Here is a 17,469-nt window from a genome sequence, read left to right as displayed (position 1 = left end):
TAGTAGCTTAGATTCCCTCTCTGTAAACATTTCTTGAGTTTTCCTTAATGTTTAGAACCCTCAATAATTAGGGGAAACTGACTTCATGTGTTCATTTCTTTTTTCTTTTTTTTTTTTTTTGAGGCAAGTGTAGCTTATCAAAATAGGATTTTTTAAAACGAGGTCCAAAAATCTTCAAGAGTTTAATGATTTCTAATATTTCTGTTGTAGAAATAAGAGGCCTCATTATGTCAAGTAAATGAACTTTAAAATGGCTCGAATCTGTGCACTGTTTAAGACTAAGAACCTCAGATAAGCCAAGTGGGATCTATATTTGGGGAAATATATTCCTCTGTTGTCAAGTGTTAACAACAGTTTCTCTGGGATTCTTAGAGTTTGGTTGAGGAAATGAGGATACTATCTAACAGCCTGGAGAAAACACAAACTTCCTGAGTGGGCAGCGGGTTCTGGAATCACCCACAGCCATCTTGGTCTGGTTGGGAAAAAGCCAAGGGTGTGCATGTAACCCAGTTTCATCACCCCCGGGAGTCTTGAGTGTTACGGCAGCTACAGGTGAAGTGACCAGATGAAGCACATGGACCTGCCCACTCCGGCCTAGTCCCCTGGGAACCACCTAACGTGTACAGGCTGCAGCTACCCACCGTATTCATCTAGAAAGAAGGCCTTTCCCTTATTCAAACAGCTGGCTGTCTCAGTCTACAAATGGCTAAGTGGCCCAATGGCTCGATAGCTGGGCATAATAAGGATTGGGTCGACACTGCCTCAGAATGGCTTTAGAGATTCCCGAAGCATCTTTGAGCCTTACGAGACTGGCTAGATGTAGCCACTGGCCTCAGAGCACTGTCAGAGCAGTCACACACACACACACACACACACACACACACACACACGTGAAATTCGCAAGGAAGCTCCAATGCCAAAATGCCAGACCGTCACGGGCGAGCGTGGTCTGAGTTACGCGGAAAAGTGGTACCTGTTGAAATAGGCGAAGGCAGTACAAAAGGCACCCTGGGCCGCAGGGTGTCAAAGACCAGATCTCATGTTTACTTGGCTCGTGGTTTGACTCATTCTTTCCTGGAACTTCCCAGCTGTTGGACAGAATGAATCAAAGCAAAGACTTTTGGTGTTCGGCCCGTGGCAGAGATGAATTTGAAACATGTATTGAGTTTCAGCTGGTGACCCCAGACTTACAGACTCAAAGGACACTTGCATTTTCCAGGCATCAAAGACTTGCTGTAGATATGAATACTTCGCAACCATTCGTGAAGGGGGGTGGGGGGGTGGGGGGGGACTCATTTATGTTTCCAAGAGCCCGAGGCAAGCTCACGGGCAATTTTGGAGCTTGTCACCAGAGCTGGATGGCACGGGCTACGTTGAGATGTGGCCTGGAGACCAGGTTCAGGGGACATCTTTCCAGGAAGCCTTCTGTGACATCCCACTACACTCCCAAACTAGTCCGCCTTACTCTTTGTTCCCATGAGCCCCTATGCTTTGTATTACACTTGGGCTGCCCCCCCCCACTAGACTGTAAGCTTAAAGACGGGGTCTGAGTGTTACCCCTTTGTCCAGTGTAAAGTCCAACACAGAAGGGGCACACGATGATATTTGTTGATAAATGTGTGACTCTGTGTAGGGATGGGTAGAGTCTCCACAGACGCAAGACTGGAGCCCAGTTACAGGACTGTGGCGTAAGGTCAGAGGGTAGGACTGTGGCGTAAGGTCAGAGGGTAGGACTGTGGCGTAAGGTCAGGGGGTGGGGCCACAGCTGCTGACTGCCCTTCGGCCTGATGATGGGGACCCTGCCCCTTCTGTGGGGAGGCCTCGCAGGGACACACAGAGCCACGTGGAGAGAGCCCTGGCTCTGACGCTGTGGTGCTGTGTGATCTTGAGCCAGTCACACACCCACTCTGAGCCCCAGTCTCTTCATCTGGCTGTGCCTCCCGCTGTGGTCAACGCACAGGGTTATTTGCGGTGCTCGTGTGACATAGCCACGCAGATGCCCAGATGGATACACTGCAGTGTCTAGAGAGAGGGCATGATCGGCTCTGCCTGCTGACTGCTGGGATCTATGGGAGGTGCCTTACCTTCTTTCTCCTGCAGACGCCATCTTTCCCCACTTAGATGCCTCCTGCCCTCACTGTCTCTTGGGCAGGGTCAGGCCCTATCGGCCATCCACAGGCCATCCCAGTGCCCTCTGCCGTGCCCCCAATGTCGGCTCTCCCTCAGGGGTGCAGGTTAGCGTTCAGACCCGTCTGCTGCAGTGGCAGCGGGGGCTCCACGATGCCTTTCTCCCGGGCAGGGTTCAAGGGCGAGAAGGACCACTGGAGGAGCCGGCGCACCATCTGCGTGAAGACCCACGAGAGTGGCAGGAGGGAAATCGAGATGTTCGACTCGGCCATCCTGCTGATCCGGAACCCGTACAGGTCCCTGGTGGCCGAGTTCAACAGGAAATGTGCCGGCCACCTGGGCTACGCAGCTGACCGCAACTGGAAGAGCAAAGGTGAGCAGAAGGGGCCGGCGGGGTGGGGGGAACCGTTGCAACTTTATTCGTGGGGTCAGTCTGCTGATACACGCTTACTGAAGTCCTACTATGTGCCAGGCACTGGGCAAGGCGCCAGGAGCCCAGGCTACAGGGGTCACAGTCTCTGCCCTCAAGGCACGAACAGTCTAGCCTTTGGGCAATGAATTAAAGAGACACAAGTCAGGATAGCGAGTGATATAAAATGAAGCCATCAGAAATACAGCTGTGTCCAGCAGTGTGGGCGGCATGATGCGACACGGGCCTGAGGCTGGGCAGCCTTGTGCTTCCGTCCCTGTGTGACTCCGGATCACCTGAGGCTGGTGGGTGTCCCCGCCTTTCCCTATCACCCTCCCTCTAGAGCAGCCCCCATCAGCCACCCCTGCCCTCCTGCTGACTCCCCTTGAGGATGCAGGCAGGCTGAGCTCTGATCCCTCCTGGGTCTCTTACCAGCCCAGTGACCCCAGGCAAGCTGCAGACCTTGTCTTCTGAGCCTCGGTTTTCTCACCTTAAAAACAAGGGTGGTCCCATCTCATAGGGTCGTTGTGAAGGTTAGAGAAGGCAGATGCTTCCCACAGCATTTTAGGTGTCTTAATAGCCCAGTTATGGAAGCGATTTTTGTTGGGGTGATTCTTGACCTTTGCACCCTTCTCCCCACTTAAAAAAAAGACCCACCGAATTTCTAAATTTGCTGAAAACAAACCTCATGGAGCAGATCACCTGCCAGAGATTGCAGCGGCCCCGTCTGTGGCCTCCTTGTACGTCACTGGTTACACCGGCGATTGCACCCACAAGACACAAGAAGCGTCAGTTAGGCACCCCATTCACGTAGCTGTGTAGGAGGCCCTGGGACAGGAAATCCGGCCTGCACAGCGTCTTCATCTGACTAGGAGGCACAGAAACTGCCCCCCCACACACACTGCTCGGCCCCCATTACCCAGACTGGATGTGCAGAGCTGCCAGGGCAACATCAAGGTGAACCGAGGGTCATCTCGACAGAGAGGCCCTGCCTCGGTCATCTTTAACTCCACTGTGTCCCATAAGCCCGAGACCCTGGGCTCTCGCCACGCAGGGACAGTCCCAGAGGGCGAGGTCCACCAGAGAGAGAACCAGTTCTTGGAACGCACAGTCCCCGTTCGTCTTAACTTGGTGTGTTTCCAAGGAAACTGCTGGGGGAAGGTGGACCTGAGGTCACAGCTCCCAGGCGGGCTTGCAGCTCTTCAGAGCCTAGCCTGACAGTAACCCTTCCCTACACGAGGTCACCAAGAGGGCCTTCCTCCGTGGGAGATCGGGTAGGTCGCCCTGGGTGGTGGACGATGGCGCATCCTGGCCCCCAGGAGGCCAGCAGCCCCATCGGGCCCGGGCCCTGACACGGCGCCCCTTCTCTCCCACCCAGAGTGGCCGGACTTTGTCAACAGCTACGCGTCATGGTGGTCCTCGCACGTGCTGGACTGGCTCAAGTACGGCAAGCGGCTGCTGGTGGTGCACTACGAACAGCTGCGGCGCAGCCTGGTGCCCACGCTGCGGGAGATGGTGGCCTTCCTCAACGTGTCCGTGAGCGAGGAGCGCCTGCTCTGCGTGGAGAACAACAAGGAGGGGAGCTTCCGGCGGCGTGGCCGGCGCCCGCACGACCTCGAGCCCTTCACCCCCGCGATGAAGGACCTGATCAACGGCTACATCCGGACGGTGGACCGGGCCCTGCGTGACCACAACTGGGCCGGGCTGCCCCGGGAGTACGTGCCCAGATGATAGGCCCCGGCCCGCTCTGCCCACCCGGCTGGGAGCCGGCCGCCCCCGCGGGGCTACGCACGTGCTCCAACGCTCGGGTGCCCCCCGGGATGCTCGGGTGACGATGCCACCTGCAAGGAGGTTCCCCACCCGCCCCCAGGGCTGCCTGCCTCCCGCACGGGGAGACTGGACGTGAGCCCCGGCCAGGCAGACCCGATGTCACAGGATGGATGCGAGGGAACACGCACTCCTAGCCAGACCCGCTTAGACCTGCCACTCGCTGCTCACAGTGCCCCAACGCGCCTACGCCACCACCCCGGCTGTGCCAGACACTCCCAGACTTGCAGGCGCGAACGTTGATGCAGGCGTGTGGCGTCTGCACGTTCCTAGGGGCTGCCTGTCCGTCTCTCCCACACACTGACACACACGTGCACCCTGGGCTCTCGGAGGCCCCGGGCTTCCTGTTTCCAGCCCAGTGCAGGCTTGCTGCTCAGGGGCTTTGGGGGATACTGGGCTGGGCGAGCTTAGTGCTCTGAGGACCCGGGAGCCCGGCCTGGAGATGGGCTCCCAGCCTGTGCCCGCCGGGCCGGGCAGCCCTGACCGTGCACGTGCAACCCACAGTGTGTGTGGTGTGATGACCGGGCCCCGCCAGCTCTGCGGCCCTGCCGCTCCCTTCGCTGGGGGTGGGCTGGTGGCACCATGGGTGGAGCGGAGCTGTCCACACAAACCCCGCACCTCAGGACCGGCCACAAGTTCTGTGCACCCCCGACCCCCCGTCCAAAATCAGCACTCCCTGGAGTGGGCGCCTCCTTGCCTGGCTTCTTTCTCCGACTGTCCCCATAACGCTGGGGACTCGGGCCATGTCCCAGAAGCAGGGTGTGGGGGCGAGGAGACAGCAGGGCAGGGAAGGGGCTGGGCCTCCAGGGGAGCCCGAGACCTGGGGGCCCCGTACACCAGCAATGCCAGCAGAAGGGGGCTAGGGATGGGCATGGGCAGACCCAGGAGGGATGAGTCTTGGGTGCCGCTGGTTGTCCCCCCTATGTTGACGGGCCCCTGCTCTCCACGGGGTTGCCCCGGGTTCATGAGGAAGGGGGGTGGCATGGCCTGTCAACCAGGCTGCAGCTCCTGTCTGATCCCCACTGGCCCAGCCCTCTTTGTCTCTCTGTTATTCACCCACCACTTCCTGTCACTGGGCCTCTTTGTCACCCCCTCTGTTTTCTGTGAAGCTATCTTTCCCACTCGTTCATCCAAGAAGGGGAAGGGAAGTCCCGGGCACTGATGCCTGCTGCTGTGTACAAGCCTACGGGCCTCCTGAGAAGGTGGATTCATAAGGTCCCCTCCCCCACTTTCTAGTGGGGATTGGGGAGGGGTTATCACAAATGAGTGAGAAACCCGGTGACAGAGGAGTGTGTGTGCTGTGCGGGCTCCCAGGGGGTCAGGGAATGCATCACAGTGGCTTTGAACTGGTCTTGAGGAACCTGTAGGAATTATTCCAGCCACGCAGAGGGGAAGGGTAATTGAGGCAGAGGGAACAGCATGTACAAAGGCTCAGAGGCTTAGAAAACCCTTGTATGTTTTGCAGAAGAGGTGAGTGGGTGTGGGGCGTGTGTCTGTCTGAGTCTGTGCAGCAGGAGGACGGGAGTGGGTGGGCGAGGACAGAGGAGGGGACACAGAAAGGGACCCTCCTTGCAGCCACTTAGTGCTCAGCCTGGCCTCTCCCGTTGCGGAGCACAGGCTCCGGACGTGCAGGCTCAGCGGCCACGGCTCACGGGCCCAGCCACTCCGCGGCACGTGGGATCTTCCCGGACCGGGGCATGAACCCGTGTCCCCTGCGTCGGCAGGCGGACTCTCAACCACTGCGCCACCAGGGAAGCCCGCTAATTACCTTCTTGGGTCGCCCTTTGCTACATGTCTTGGGCTCAGAAATGAGGCTGCGGAGACCAGGGGGCTCAGGTCTGGAGGGTGGGGTCGAGCCCAGGAGCACAGCCCAGGACAGCTGAGACCCAAGGCGGGTTGTGGAGAGCTCAGCTGCACACTGACCCCTGCGAGGGAGGAATGTGGGCGGCCCTGAACTTGGGCAGCCCCTGAGCCCCTCTGCAGCTTCTCCAGGCCTGCGCTGGGCCTGCTGGTCTGACCTCTGCATCAGCAGGAGAAAAGGGGGTGAGGGGTTTGGGAAAGCCGGGCATGGGTATGTCAGACCCTCTGCTCCCTGGCTGGTAGTGGGAGCTGAGGGCCACTCCCAGTGGGGAAGGCAGGGCCCGGAGGCCTGGCGGACCTGCCCTTCTTCAGAGGGAAGCCCCCCACGCCTTCGGTTTTGCCGGTGAATGGCCTAGAGTATCTGTTCCTGGTGGCCTCCAGGTTCTTCCTGAGGCTCCCCCAAACCCACACCGATGCCGACGCTGTTCTAGATCCTTCTGAAGCATCACTCGGCTCAGCTCAAAGCTGGAAACACCAGGGTCTTTGTAAACAATGATTGATACAGCATGGCTCCGTGGCCAAGTCTGCGACGGCCCCTGATGAGGCCAGTTCTCCTGAGTTGTAGGTGTAATTGAAACCCACCAGGAGCTTCCACACTGCCTTGGAAGGGGGGCCAGGGGATACCTGCATCCCAGAGCAAACCTAAAGTCTCACAGGAGACCGTAGCACTGAGTGATGGAGAATAGGGAAGCTGGCCTCCTCTGGAGACTGGCATCCTGGCCACCCAGACGACCTCCAGGGAGGAGGCTCATATGCCGAGGAGTCTGTGAAGGGCAGTGGAGTAGCTGGAGGACCGACCAGGACTGCAGCCAGGGCCTGGCCCCCTGGGCTTCCCGCATCACCCCAGGGGGTCAGGAGAACAGCGGCACCGGCTCGTTCTTCCTGGAAGATGCGTGAGTCCGTTCCCTGCTGCCAGGTACCCAGAAACCTCCTGTCCTTCCAGGTGGAGGGCCACCTGCTCAAACGGCCTTGTAGTTTCCTTTGCACCGTAGCCAGGCACACAGATGGATGGAATGATGGGATCAGGGTGCATCCAGGTCGTGTTGAGTCAGTCCAGCCAGCAAGGCACCTGACCCCTGGCACGTGCTCCCAGACACTGGGTGAGGAGGTGCTAAGGCCCTGTGTGTGGAGGTGCTAAGGTCCTGTGTGTACACGGTTCTCAGCAGCTGTCGCCCAGCTTCCGAGAAACACAGGAAAGGAATTTGTCCTTTTGGGAAAGTCCACTTGCCTCTCCCCATGTTAGGTCTCATCTATAGCTCTTAGCTTCTCCATAAAGAAGATACTGTCCCAACCAGCCGCAGAGTAAAAGAGGCTCTGTATTTAGAAGCGTGACAAATGCATCAGGAACCAGACCAGAACAGGGAAACCCCGACTGTCCACAGATTCCAACTTTAATAGTAAGGCTGTGGAGTTACACAAACCTGTGTTAAAACATGGAATTCTCATGGGTTTCACCTCCCCTTGTGGATCGATTTGGAAAAACCAAAATATATAATTTTAAAAAACTAAAACTCATTCTGATAATCCCCGCGATATGTAAATGAGAGAGAAGAATAGACAGGCTTCCAAACCCTGGTTAGAAAGCTGCCTAATTACGTGCGCATCTTATAATGAAGTCTCTTACAGCTACAATTAGATCTTGAGTGCGTGAGTATGCGATAATGCTTGCATACCAGAATGCACTTTTTTCCCTTAAAAGTAGCAGGAGCTACTTGGTTCTTAGGGGGGTCCCAAGAGGGGAGATGGAAGTGCTGGGATTGATCTTTGTGGTTGCAAGAATTCTTGGGGCTGAAGTTTGATTTCTTTTGGCTGGAAACTTGTTGGAGGTGTTTAAAATGTGATGCCTCCGAAGTAGTTCATTAGCCTTTAGGGAGAAATTGATTGGTCTGAACCCACGTTGATGACCACTCAGCATTTGCCGAGTTGGCCTGAACAAGGTTGTTGGTTGCATCCTCAATGTTCGTTGCCCCATTTCCTTTCCCAGCAGACCCTGATGTCCGTTGGCAGGGGTGGGTTATGATGTGCTGGAGCTGTCTCTACCGTCACTTCTGGGGTGGGACGCGTGACCTAGACTGAGCCCACAGCACCCCCCCATCTCTCTGGCTACAGTGATGTGTTCAGGTATGGTCATAAGAGCTAAGGCAATGGAACCAGATGGAATTTCAAGACTTTTTCTGGGAATGTTTTCATGCACTCTGCTGGATGTGAACGAGGAAGTGGGTAATCCTGGGTCTTGATGGTACCTGTCTTGCGATCCTGGGGCAGGAACCGCTCCCAGCATGAAGCTGATAACTGAAGGGAGAGTCGGGAGGGAAGGAAACCAGGTCCTTGGTGACACTGTTAAGTACAGGATCTAGCTTTGCCTGTGACTGGCCCTGCCCGTGGATGGTTTTGTTACATGAGCCAATATAGTCCCTTTATTGTTTAAGTTGGGTTGAGTCTGGTTTCTGTTACTTACAACCCAGAGCTGTGTACAAAGGGCTTGGGTTGAGAGGCCCTGGGGTTCTGACATTCTCTGTCTCTATGGCTGAAGTAGATGAAGACGGAGGCTTGGACAAGAATGAGCTGTCCGATTAGGAAGTTCCTTTTTACGGGAATGGGGGATGGGTGTGAAATCCTCAGGAGGAAGCTGTGCTCTGTCAGCCAGGACAAGTAGCATCTTGAAGTCAGTACATTATGAGGTCACCTGCATATCCTGAGAAAATCATTCCTCTTGGTTGCCCAGCCCACACTAGAAGCTGTCTCCTTTAATCCTTAACCAATGCTATGTGATTATCTCCACTTGACAGATGAGAGGACTGGGATAGTAATCTGTGATGATTATAAAACCGTGGTCCTGTTCTATTTACCGTAACTCCTTTCATGGAGAATATGATGTCGTGTTGGAAGGAATGCGTTGACAAGTTACTTGGATTGAGCGTGAGACCCCCTCTGAGGGACATGTTCAGGTAACAGCTGACGGGCAGTAAACTGGAGGCAGTAACCTGGAGGAGGGTAGGTCTGCGTAGCCCTGCCGCTTCGGTTTTGCTGAGTTGGACACGCAAGCTTGGGGCAAAGCAGAACCGCTGCCATTGGCGGAGAGGTGGGATGATGCCACTGAGAGGTCCCCTCCTCTGTTTTAACCTCTTTAACCCTACTGTGTGCTAAAAATTGGAGGGACAAAGGGAGTTATATGTGGCCCTTATCTTCAAACTCTCCGTGGCAAGTCTGACCATGATACAGTGTGCAGGACAGAGGTCCAGAAAATATGTAGAGGGAGTCAGGAGTCCCAGGAAATCGATGTGAGTACATTTGTCCCCAGTACTCCCTTTTGTGACTGAAGATAGATTTGGGGCCCTCCTGAGAACTTCTACTATGCAGAAGCATTGCAGAAATCTGGGTCCCTGCCGTGGGAAATACGAGCACATCTACCCAGATGACAAACATAATTGCTTCTATAAAAGGAGGAATCTTGATAACAAAAATGAAAACAATTCCAGTTTTGGAGTTTTTTTAAAAAACAGTTCCAGCTGATGCTGGATGCGTAAGCACGAGCTGAATGAATGAACTTTCCAAGGTGTCTTCGGTACCTGCGATATTCTTTTCAGGCTGAGACAGATCCATGGCTTGATGATGTAGCCAGTGATGATCAATTACAGTAAATAGTGTTCTTACAGGTCAGAAAGTGTCACAGATGTCACCCCACATGTGCCTCAGTGAGGTGGACATTATTTCTGTTTGCGGGGAAGAAAAATTTAGTTTCTGCGACCGAGTTGCCCGAAGTTCAAATCCTTTATTTTACAGATAAGAAAAATGAGACTGGGAATGGGAACGGGTTTCCTACGAGGTTCGGCTGTGAGAATGGGTGGGGGAACTAGGGCCGGAATGTGGGCTCCCTCCCCAGAACCACCTGACTGCCCCTGTACGGCGTCCCCATCACTCTTCAACAAGTTGCTGAACATGAGGCACGTGTGCACGTCCAGCTCATTTGGAAGCGACTCCATTCGTTTCACTGCTAATTCTTTGCCAAGATGCTTTTTGGTGGGTACCTGAGTTCAATGTTAAGGGCCATTTATCAAGCACCCCCAGTACTTGAAAATCTGCTCAGAGCAGCACTTTTCAAAGGACCGGGGTTAAAGAGAGGCACCGTAATTGGCACAAGATAGGAGCCCAGAGTTTTCATCCTAAGTTACCAGCACCCGAGGCAACAGAAAGGCCCTGCTCCTCCAAGATATTAATAGATAGGCATCTTTGGTGGACCGGAGCCCAGCAGTCTGTGTGTTTATGTATATGTGTTTGTGCAGGTGTGCGCTCCAGTTGCTGACAAACAGCTGCCCCTTTGACTCACATGCCAGCATCCTGACCACTACAGGTGACAAGAGCCTGGATGCCTGAGAAGCCAATCTCCGTCAGGTCTCCTCCAAAATGGAAAAGAGGAGAAATAAAATCCTCTTAACATCAAATGATTTTTGTTTATTCCTTCCATTCTTTTTTTTAAATTTGATGATCAATTCACCAACATTTTTTGTTCACTTGAAAGGCTATATTTATGTATTTTTCCACTGGCTTTTAAACCAGTGAAGACAGGAACAGTATCTATCTTTGTAACCTCAGCCCTTAGCCCATGACCTGATATGCAAGAGGCACAGGAAACATTAGTGGAAGGAAGGAGGACGCATGAAAATCTTAAATCGCCTGGCTTGTAAAGTTTCCAGGAAAGTAACGTCTTCCTGGAAAATAATACCTTTTTCTTCGTATTTGTGAGCTGAGGAGATGTTGCTGAGACACTTGGTGAATTTTTCCATCCCCTGTTTGTTGAGACGCCTGGGGACTGGGTTGATCTATAAGCATTCATTGCCAGAGGTAAAAAAAAGTGAAGAAATATGGCAGCCCCCAAATGCCACTGGAGAGTTGTTTTGAACTGTTACATAAGTTCTCAGTCACCCATCTGCTCCTGACTCATAGAGAAGAACAGGAGACAGATTGGCAGGATTCTTGTCAAAAGCTCTTCCCTGGATGTTCAGGTAAATGGTCTAATGGTGTCATCCCCACCTCTGCTCCCCATGGGAGCCTCCACTGCCGATGGACGCCATTCTTGTTTGCCTTGGGACAGGTAGCTTCTCTACCTCCTCCAGATCTGCAGCTCATTCCTTAAAGTTAATCATTAAACCTCTAGCAAAACTTTTTTCTTCTAAATAAAAACCTCCTTTCTATTGGAGGCTCCGAGGTGTAGCACACAGAACACCCGATTCACCCTTCCTTTTTCTCCTGAGAGCAATAGAAGAGGGAGAGTTTGGATGGGTGGCAAGAGAGGGAAGGATGGAGGGGATATCCTCCCTGGACCGACTCCCATGCCCTGGCTCAGGCAGGAAATGAGGAAGGTTTCTCCCCCAGCCCCACTTCCCAAGTTAGGTGAGGTAGAGCCTTTCTCTCTAGGAGATGGCGCAAGGGTGAGAAATGCAGAGACAGAGCAAGGAGAGTCTGCCTCCTAGGCAGCCTGGAGCTCCTTGACCCAGCAGCCTCACAGAGTCTAAAGCTCACTGTATCCATTATCTATCAGCAGGTGACAAATTACCACCAAATTTAGGCATAGCTTAGAGCCACAACTTTAAAGAAACATTCATTAACTAAGAGTTCCTCTGGATCAGGAATCCGGGCACCGCTTAACGGGGTCCTCCCACTCAAGGACTCTCATGAGGCTGCACCCAAGAAGTTGGCTGGGCTGCAGCCTCATCTGAGGGTTCAGCTGGGACAGGACTCAGTTCCAAGCTCCTTCATGTCGTCATTGGCAGAATTCAGTTTCCCACGGGCTGTTGGATCGAGGACCTCCGTTTCTCACTGGCTGTTGGCCAGAGGCCACGCTTGGCTCCTTGCCATGTGAGCTTCTCCGTAAGGCTTGATTCATCAGAGTAAGAATGTGAGAAGACCTAAAGAGAGTGTGAACAAGATAGAAGCCACTGTTTTTTGGTAACCTAATCTTGGAAATCACATCCCATCACTTTTACTGTATTGTATTCGTTAGAAGCAAGTCAGAAGGTTCAGCCTACATCCAGGGGAAGGGAGTATATAGGGGCATGAATACCGAAAGGTGAGATCATCTGGGAGCCGTTTCGTAGCTGCCCGCCAACTCCAGCGGAGGACCTTCGACCGTTGAGTCAGTCCCTTCACAGTCTGCCCCGCGGCTGCTTCCGCTGGGTGTCTCCCCAGCACAGAGCCACACCACCGCCCTCAGCACCCTGAGCAATGCTTCCCCAGACCCACAGGCTGGCGGGGCTCCTGCCTACATCACTGTTAACGGTGAGGGCTCGTTTCCTGCCGTCTCCTCCCTTATAATCACAGGCATCACTTCTTGATACCAAGGAGAACTGTCCTGGTCCCCACATTCAGCCTGGCAGGGAACCAACAAGTCAGGAAGACTCTAGCCAGACATCCTAACGGGATGGCCCACTCCTTGGGCTCACCCGTGAAACCAGCTCTTAGCATAATCCGTTACTCCCTGTTCCGCCCAGGCCTCCCCTGCTCCACGGCCACATTAACCTCCATCAGATAATTAAGGGCTTGGCTTTCCATGAGAGGCCTTAAATGTCACCTTTCTGCCACCCAATACGTCTTTGAATGACACAGACGCTAATGAGATGTTCAAATATAGAAAACTGAATGACTCCTTGCCTTCACTGTGACATTTGTTCAGCCGGAGTGATCTGACTACCCCACTACATTACTTATAATTTCCCCCTGACCTTGGGTGGTGGAGTGTAATCTTTAAGGAAACTACCCATTTATTCTCCCTCACCTTATTAGCATTTAATTACTATGACACATTTTCAGATGTACCAAGCATGTTAGGATTATAATTGAATTTTCCCTTCCAACGGCCCAGTAGCCAAGGACAGTGGGACCATCTCGGGCACCACTGAGTTCTGACTGAGGAAGCCTCCTGGACCTGACTTCGTCTCCTGCCCCTCAGAGCACCAAGCAGGGCTTATCCAACCATGGCTGCCCCGTCCAAGGACCCTCTGCCCAGACTTTCTCTCTCTGTCTCTCTCATCACTGGGCTGAGGTTGTTTTGCTGCTCAGGGTCAGGCCAAGTCATGGGGCCAGGAAGAGGATGTTGGGTGCAAAGGATGCCAGCAAACCCTCAGATCTGACAGCTGCGCTGGGCAGTGGATTCCAAAAGTGAAACGTTTTATGCAGACTTTTGATTGCAGAAGAACAACAGATGGAAATAATCCAGAGACACGCTCAGCTATTCTCACTCCTTTAAACACCCACATGCTGTTTCTGTGAATTACTCTGCCATTTTCCCACAGAAATGCCCTGTTTGATACCTCTTGCATGTCCTAACCCCATAGATCACTGAGCTAGTCCTCGGATGTGGAGAATAAGACAACTCTGAGGAGAGGAAAGCTCACCAGACCTGGGATCTGCAGAATTTGGGCTCCAGAACTGTCTGGGCCACTAACCATCCAAGCATCTGTGGAAGATTCCGTCCCCTTCTCTATCACTCACACATGGCGGTGGAGGTGACATCTGGGTTTAACCTCACGACCTTGTCTTCCCAGCCACAGTTCATTGGGACTCTCTAACCTGAGCTGGGGTGATCCGATTCTCTCTTTTGGTCACTTGGACTTGGGCCTGAGAGACACAAGCCTGTCTGCCAGGTGTGTGAAATGAAACCACGGGAGCGTGGGGTCCATGGAGCACGGGCACCAGTATGCACAAGGTCTCTGCAGAGAGAACAATGGGTGATGTCATTGTCCTGGGAGAAGGAGAACCTAGGAGTAAATACCCCAGAGGGAGACGAGACGGTAGCTGTTAATATTAAGGTTAAATGAAAACCAAAACACAAGACAAAAGTTATGCACCTCATCCAATCACTACCCTCATTTGTCCATATAGTTTTCTAGTCCCTTATCATATGCTAATTTAATTTTTTACCTATGTGAACTAATGTAGACTTTTACTTTCCTCTTTATTTAGCATTGTATTACGAAAATTTCCCCATTTTGCTATAGTCTTTTTTATATCTTCCCCCCCACCAATTTCCTTTCTTTTCAAACCTTCCTGTCCTGTCCCCAATATAGTCCCAATAGTGACAGCCTGGTGTAATCCATTCAGACCCTTCTCTGTATTCCTATGAATATGTAAAAGCATGTGTGTGTGCGTCTCTATACCTATATCCATATATCTATATCCATGAACATAGTGCATCATTTAGTGGAAGATAAAAAGGAAGAACAATCTGCATTGTATAATCACATTTTTGCAAAATCAAATGATGGCCCCCAAAATTCAATTTCACTCTTTTAGGAAGGTAGCATAATATTCTCTAGTAAGGATCTCCAAAACAGGGTGCATACACCCCATTGGCACAAGGAAAAACTATTCAAAGTTTTAGCTCTCTTTATTTTTATCTCACCTTTTTAAAATTTCTATTTTGTATGTGTTTATCCTACAGTTAAGATATCCATATTTGGGAGGTGCATGCTATCACTAAATGAGCAATCCAAAAAAAGCCCCTTAGAGGGCTTCCCTGGTGGCGCAGTGGTTGAGGGTCCGCCTGCCGATGCAGGGGACACGGGTTCGTGCCCCGGTCCGGGAAGGTCCCACATGCCGCGGAGCGGCTGGGCCCGTGGGCCGTGGCCGCTGGGCCTGCGCGTCCGGAGCCTGTGCTCCGCAGCGGGAGAGGCCACAACAGTGAGAGGCCCGCATACCGCAAACAAAAACAAAAACAAAAACAAACAAAAAAAATACTTAGAGACCACCAGTCTACAGAATCAGAGAACACTTTATCCACACATTGCCCTTTTGATGGATATCCAGGCAATTTCTAGTTAGGGCCACTACAAACTACGCTGAAAAAAGCCTCACTCTACCTATGCATTTCTATATGAGTGCTTTTAGATCTATAGGACAGATTCCCAAAAGTTAAACTGCTGATTCAAAGGGGGTGTGTACTTATAATTTTAATCAATACTGGTGGCCTGCTCTCAAAAAAGTCTGTAACGATTCATATTCCCATCAGCAACGTATAAAATGCTTATTCCCCTGCGTCTTCATGGGCTTTGGGAATTATCAGTCTTTCTCGGGTTTGCCAGTCCAGTGGATGGGTTAAAAACTGGCGTCCAATCTTTAAGGGCCCATTAGGTATAGGTGACGGCATTGGACGAGATGACCTCGAAGCTCCTTCCAGCTCAAGTGTCCATGCTTCTCTAATTATCTGTTTTCAGAGCTTACCTGCTCCAGGTGTGTCTCTAGTCCCCACTGACTAGCCGTTTGTGAATCCCAGAGACACCTGTGGAACAGTTGCTAGAAACCAACGAATCCAGGACTAGAAGGAAAGCTAGCTGAATGCCGTCCAGAGGGTCATCTTGACAACACTGTTCAGCTTGTAAAAACCAACTAGGCTAAATCCCTGCAATTTCATCCAGAACAAATACTAAAAAGCAGTGTGTGATATTTCTAGGATGAGCATATTCATAGTAAATATTTTAAGATCAATGGCTGCACAAAATGGTTTTCCTTGGAGTTTCACTTTTCAAATGGCTTTGTATTAAAAGTGAAATTTCAATAAATATTCATGGGGAAATTCATTGATGTGTTTTACCATTTACAGCTAAAATGTGTAAGGTTCTGGGGGAAAAAAAGACGTATGGCGTGTATTTTACCCTCTTAAGAGAAAAGTGGTGAAAAAATGCATGATATGCCTTTGTTTTCTCTGACCGTAAACCCTCCAGGGCAGACAGCTGTGCTTTCCCACTCATGCTACTCTCCAGCCAGTCCTGGGGCAGTTTGCAGCCTGGGCAGAGAGGAACTGCAAGAAGACCTGACAGAGGAAGGGGTGCTGGGAAGTGGAGAAGGCCTGTGTGCTGAGTCTTTTCAAAGTTCCCCAAAGCCCCTTTTAACATCTACCATTTGATGAGCCCTTACTGCATACCTGGCATGTGCTTAAAACTTCCCGTACATTCTCCCACTGAGTCCTTACCACGACCTTGTGAAATGGTCACCATGATTCCCATTTTACAGATGAGGAAACTGAGCCTTGGCAAAGTTAAGCAATTGGTCCCCACGGTCACACAGCTAGTTAAGTGGCAGAATGAGGATTCAGACTCAGGTCCATCTGGCTCTAATGTGCTTTGCCCCTCGGTGTCCCATCTATAATTTCCCCAGATTGCCAGGGGCCCACTGGGGCCGCAGGGATTGGAGGAAGCTAGGCGTCGCGCTAAATGCCTTCCTGTTTACCTCCCCTGCCTCACGGTGCCTGGTAGGCGTCATTTGGCTGCCGGCTCTGAACACGAGGCATCCCACAGCCTCCGTGACATCATTCTTCTTGGCCCCCTTGCCTGTGGCAGGAAGCTAACTCACACAGGCAAAGCGCTGAAAATCTGGCTGCTTATTCCTGCCAGTTTTCTCAGAGTCTCAGGTGAACGTATTTATTTTTATAATGGCAAGTTGTACCCTTGGCCCAGATCAGATCCCATTGTTCCTTTGCTTAAGATGCTGGAATCACTTCCCATGGCCAACAGAATAAACCCCAAATGCCCCCAGCCCCTGCCTTGGCTTGGCATTCAAAGCTTTCTGTAACCTGGCCACATGACCATCCTCTTCCTCGTCCTAGGATGCTCACCTACCCTAGATGGTTAGCTGTCCTTTGCCCATGCTCGTGGTCTTCCATTTGCCTGGAATGTCATTCGTTCAACTCTCTGACTGTTAGCATCTTAAATACTCTTCAAAGGCCCACTTGAATGGACTTGCGTCCTCCGAGTGGCCTTCTCTGTGTCCCTAGGCAGAGTTCACAGGTCTCTCCTCTGCAGTCCCCACAGTCGCCTTCAATCATTCTGCCACTGACCCTCACTGGCACTTTTCATATCGGCCTTTGCAGCTGGGCTGTGAGCTTTTGAGGGGCAGGGGCCATGCTATTTATCTCTGTTTCCGCAGCATCCCACTCGACATTTGGCTAAAAGTAATAGTGACAATGACAACATCAATGACAGTAATAGTAGCTAACATTTATGGAGGATTTAAAACGTGATCTTACTGAATCCCTCAGAACAACCTCATGACGCCGATACTATATTTACTCCTAGTTAGCAGATAAGGAATTGGGGGTTTGAAAAACGGTGTGGAAATGAGGGAGCTGGCATTTGAACCTAGGGTGCCCAGTTCCCGTGCTAACTTCTCTGACCCATCGGCTTCATTAGGTGTTTGTGAAATGTTTGTTGAATGAATAATCAAACACATCAATGAGCAAATGAGTAATGAGGGGA

General features: G+C 51.9%; 1 protein-coding gene across 1 annotated transcript in view; it reads left to right on the top strand.

Annotated features, from left to right (window-relative positions):
• The window catches only part of WSCD1 (WSC domain containing 1), a 37,449-nt gene extending 32,311 nt beyond the window's left edge, over positions 1–5,138 (top strand). The window contains exons 8-9 of the mRNA XM_059998453.1: positions 2,300–2,500; positions 3,915–5,138. Of these exons, the coding sequence (XP_059854436.1) occupies positions 2,300–2,500; positions 3,915–4,267 (554 nt within the window). The 3' untranslated portion in view covers positions 4,268–5,138. The remainder of the gene's footprint in view (positions 1–2,299; positions 2,501–3,914) is intronic.
• The last annotated feature ends 12,331 nt before the right edge of the window (positions 5,139–17,469 follow it).

Source organism: Delphinus delphis, chromosome 19 (genome assembly GCF_949987515.2).
Source record: "Delphinus delphis chromosome 19, mDelDel1.2, whole genome shotgun sequence".
Classification (NCBI taxonomy): Eukaryota; Metazoa; Chordata; class Mammalia; order Artiodactyla; family Delphinidae; genus Delphinus; species Delphinus delphis.
The sequence above is the reverse complement of the archived record's forward strand: the minus strand, read 5'-3'. Positions and strand labels throughout refer to the sequence as shown.